This window comes from Tuber melanosporum (genome assembly GCF_000151645.1).
Source record: "Tuber melanosporum whole genome shotgun sequence assembly, scaffold_14, strain Mel28".
Taxonomy (NCBI): Eukaryota; Fungi; Ascomycota; class Pezizomycetes; order Pezizales; family Tuberaceae; genus Tuber; species Tuber melanosporum.
In genome coordinates, this window is record NW_003298797.1 from 78,487 (window position 1) to 81,682 (window position 3,196).

Genomic DNA, 3,196 nt, shown 5'->3' on the forward strand with positions numbered 1-3,196 from the left:
GACGCAACTTTGATCGATATGTATGGTGACGCGCGGGCCCCGTAAGGGGGCCGGAGGGGGGTGTTGGAGACCTGAGATTTCGATTTTGGGAGAGGTTACCCTACCTAGGGTGGTTCCTAGGTATCGGATCTCGGTATTCCTAACAGGCTCCCTTACGGGGCCCGCGCGTCATCATATATATTAATCTCAGTTGCGTCCTGTGACTATATTACCACAGAGTTGAAGGTGATAGAATAATACCGTATATGTCGTCGCCATCTGTCCGACTGGATCCTATTCGCAGGATATATGAGAAGGGACCCTCGGCTAGGTCTGGGAAGTGGAACAGAGTACTTCCGTCAACTACTCAGAGAGTTACTTGGCTTTAAATACATGATACCATTGGCATGGGCTGTAGGTAACAGGGCGTTTTTGCACAAAGAGATGGTATCAAATGGTAAAGAATCTCTACTAGAGACCAATACATTTACATCTACTAGAAGAGTCTAGAACTCCCAAGGATACTACCAAAGAAGCCAATGAACTTCACAGAGTGTTGCAACTGGGTTTCGGAACACGTCGTAGCCATGGGGTGATTCCCAATACTTCAATGGTTACTGAAACCTACTACCCAGAGAGCAACCAAGGGTTGCCGACCAAGGGATTAATTACCAATCTGGTGGAATAGCTTCCTGCGAGTTAATAGGAAGTTATCCAGAGAAAATCTATCAGTTGGGTATAGAGTTACAAAGGATCGAAGTCAGATGACCTACGATGGTTGTAATGATGACCTCCTTTGCAGATATAGCTGTGGATAAAACTGATCATTTTATTAATAGCGAAGACAATTGGGGCCAACTCAGTTCGACTTAAGAACTAGGCCATAAGTCTAAAGATTCTGCTAATCGGAATATTACTATTGGGGACAGCACCTTTCCTAAGAAGAAATATCGTAATTACCAAAGAGGGTGTGATGGTTTTCAGGGTCCACAGGTGTTCACACCTTGGAAGAAAACTCGACGTCGTAAATTACAATTGAAGAAGTACATAGTTGGATGATAAATACATGTAGTCTGCGAACACTCAGACGCGGAATATAAATATCGAAGTGCCTCTCAGGCTTTAGACATCATCAAGCAACAGTGAAGAGACGTTAACAATATAATATTGTTTTTACGATTCTACTCTACTTTACCTATTTTACTTCGCTCCTAGTAGTCATAAACGAAACGAGTAAAGTCCGAGCGTTCCTAGACAATCTCTGTCTACAGAAATGAATCTCGATTGGCCTAGACAACCTTGAAGTCTATCAAGTTGTCTCCACCCAACAGATGGATGGATAGTTTCCTTTACGAAAGGCGGTAATTGCATTTGTGATCTGCTTTTCCTGAAGATCCTGAGGGCGGTTCTTTACTCGAGGCATGACGTGATTATGAAAGGGTCTCCGGATGAGGTTGGCAAGCCTTAGTACTGTGAGCGTGATGACACTGCTTAACCTTTTATAATTTTCCACTTACGTGAAGAAAGAAGTCAAATTTACCCCACTTTCAGCCTCCAGCAACACCTCACCACTACATATTTTCGCTTCCATAGACCTGCAGGAACAACAACTCGTTTCAAGACTCTCTTTTCATATATCTATTACCTATTTTAATTCAGTTCATATGCATTTATCCTGCTTTCCCCTGCCTGTTCTCTAATACACTTACTTTCAGCACTGATGGATATCCCATGGAACAGCAATAGGCACCACCCTCCTGTTGACACCACATTTGGATTCTCCTCCTTCAGCGCTTTCATTCAGTATGCTTTTCAAGTCTCTGACATCAATATTGGGCGACCTACATGATAAGAACATATGTTGACATTGAAGTAGTTGGCCGTCCCGCATCCGTGCGCCGTCCCGCTTGGCGGTGCCGTACGTTATTTGCTCAAAGTTGACGGAGCGATGAGGAAATAGATATGTATGATACCATTATTTCATGCCAAAACCTTATGTGAGGAGCGTTGCTGGCCTTCTGCTCGAGTACCAGTGCTCGAGTACTGGTATAAAATTTATCATGACGGCTAGCTGTTTCGCCCGAGTGGGGAGGAGGCATGCCGTGGTGCCGGTGCTCGACATCTAGACTATCTCGTAGATTATTTTGCCGGAGCCGCGTTGTTGGTGATTTGACGTCATGGCGTTATTGCCCCTTACCCTTACAGGTATAATACGGTAACCCTTTTCTTTTCTTTTCTTTTCTTTTCTTTTCTTTTCTTTTTTCGTCAATTCGCTTTCAAAAGCTGCGCAACCCACTACGAGTATCATAATATAATAGGACAAACTCCGGCCAAAGTGTTTTCTTACTCTTGCATCTGTTCTCCTTCCACTCCCCCTTCTCCTTTCTCCTTTCCATCTGCCCAACCGTCCAACCATCCAACTACATCAGTACCAGACCCCCTTCTAAGCATCTTCTTTCTCACGCTACCGCTCCACACACGACAAACACCACAACCATCTTCCCGCCACCCAAACAAAAAATGGAGATCGACTTTCCCATCCCAACGCAAAACAGATACCCGCGACTTCGCTTGGATCAAATGGAGTCCCCCCCTTCATCTCCCTCCTCCCTGGCTAGTTCGTTAACGGTTAAGGCATCCTCCTCGCCCCCTCCCTCTCCCTCGGAAGACGAGGAAGGTTCGTTCTTCCCCCAGCTCTTACCTCAGAATTTAATTCCCCAATCCACTGACAACCATCCCGACCACAGGCTCTGACTCGGATGATCCCCTAGACCCCCTAGGCACCCTGGAATCGGACAACATAGAAAACATCCCGTGCAGCCAAAACCCCGCTCGACGCTACTACGTTCCGAGGAAGCGCTCGAGGAGTGCAAGTTCGCCCATTCCCCTCCACTATTGCTCCCGGACTGGGAAAGGGAAGAGGGAAGATGAGCTGCTATCTACGCAAGGTCCACCTAGAAAGAGGAAGAGGGGGAGGAAGGCAAGCGGTGAGGGAGGAGATGGTGGGGTATTGGAGGCGGAGGCTGCGTCGCGGAAGCCCAGCGACTGGGATGGGGAGAAGTGGTGGCGTATGACATATTCTGAGGACGAGGAGTTTGACAAGAAGGAGCAGGAGTTGGAGGAGCTTGCGAAGGAGGAGAAGGAGTGGAGGGAGAAGGAGTGGGTGGCGAAGAGGGAGAGACTAGTTAACTGTACCTAGCGTGGATGGTATTGTAGT

The 3,196-nt window shown here is 46.9% G+C and overlaps 1 protein-coding gene; it reads left to right on the top strand.

Moving 5' to 3' along the window:
• The first annotated feature begins 2,259 nt into the window (after positions 1 to 2,259).
• GSTUM_00004597001 (uncharacterized protein) overlaps positions 2,260 to 3,196 on the top strand; it is a 1,739-nt gene continuing 802 nt past the window's right edge. Inside the window, exons 1-2 of the mRNA XM_002836261.2 lie at positions 2,260 to 2,656; positions 2,727 to 3,196. The exon at positions 2,727 to 3,196 is cut by the window's right edge and continues 802 nt beyond it. Of these exons, the coding sequence (XP_002836307.1) occupies positions 2,500 to 2,656; positions 2,727 to 3,178 (609 nt within the window). The 5' untranslated portion in view covers positions 2,260 to 2,499 and the 3' untranslated portion in view covers positions 3,179 to 3,196.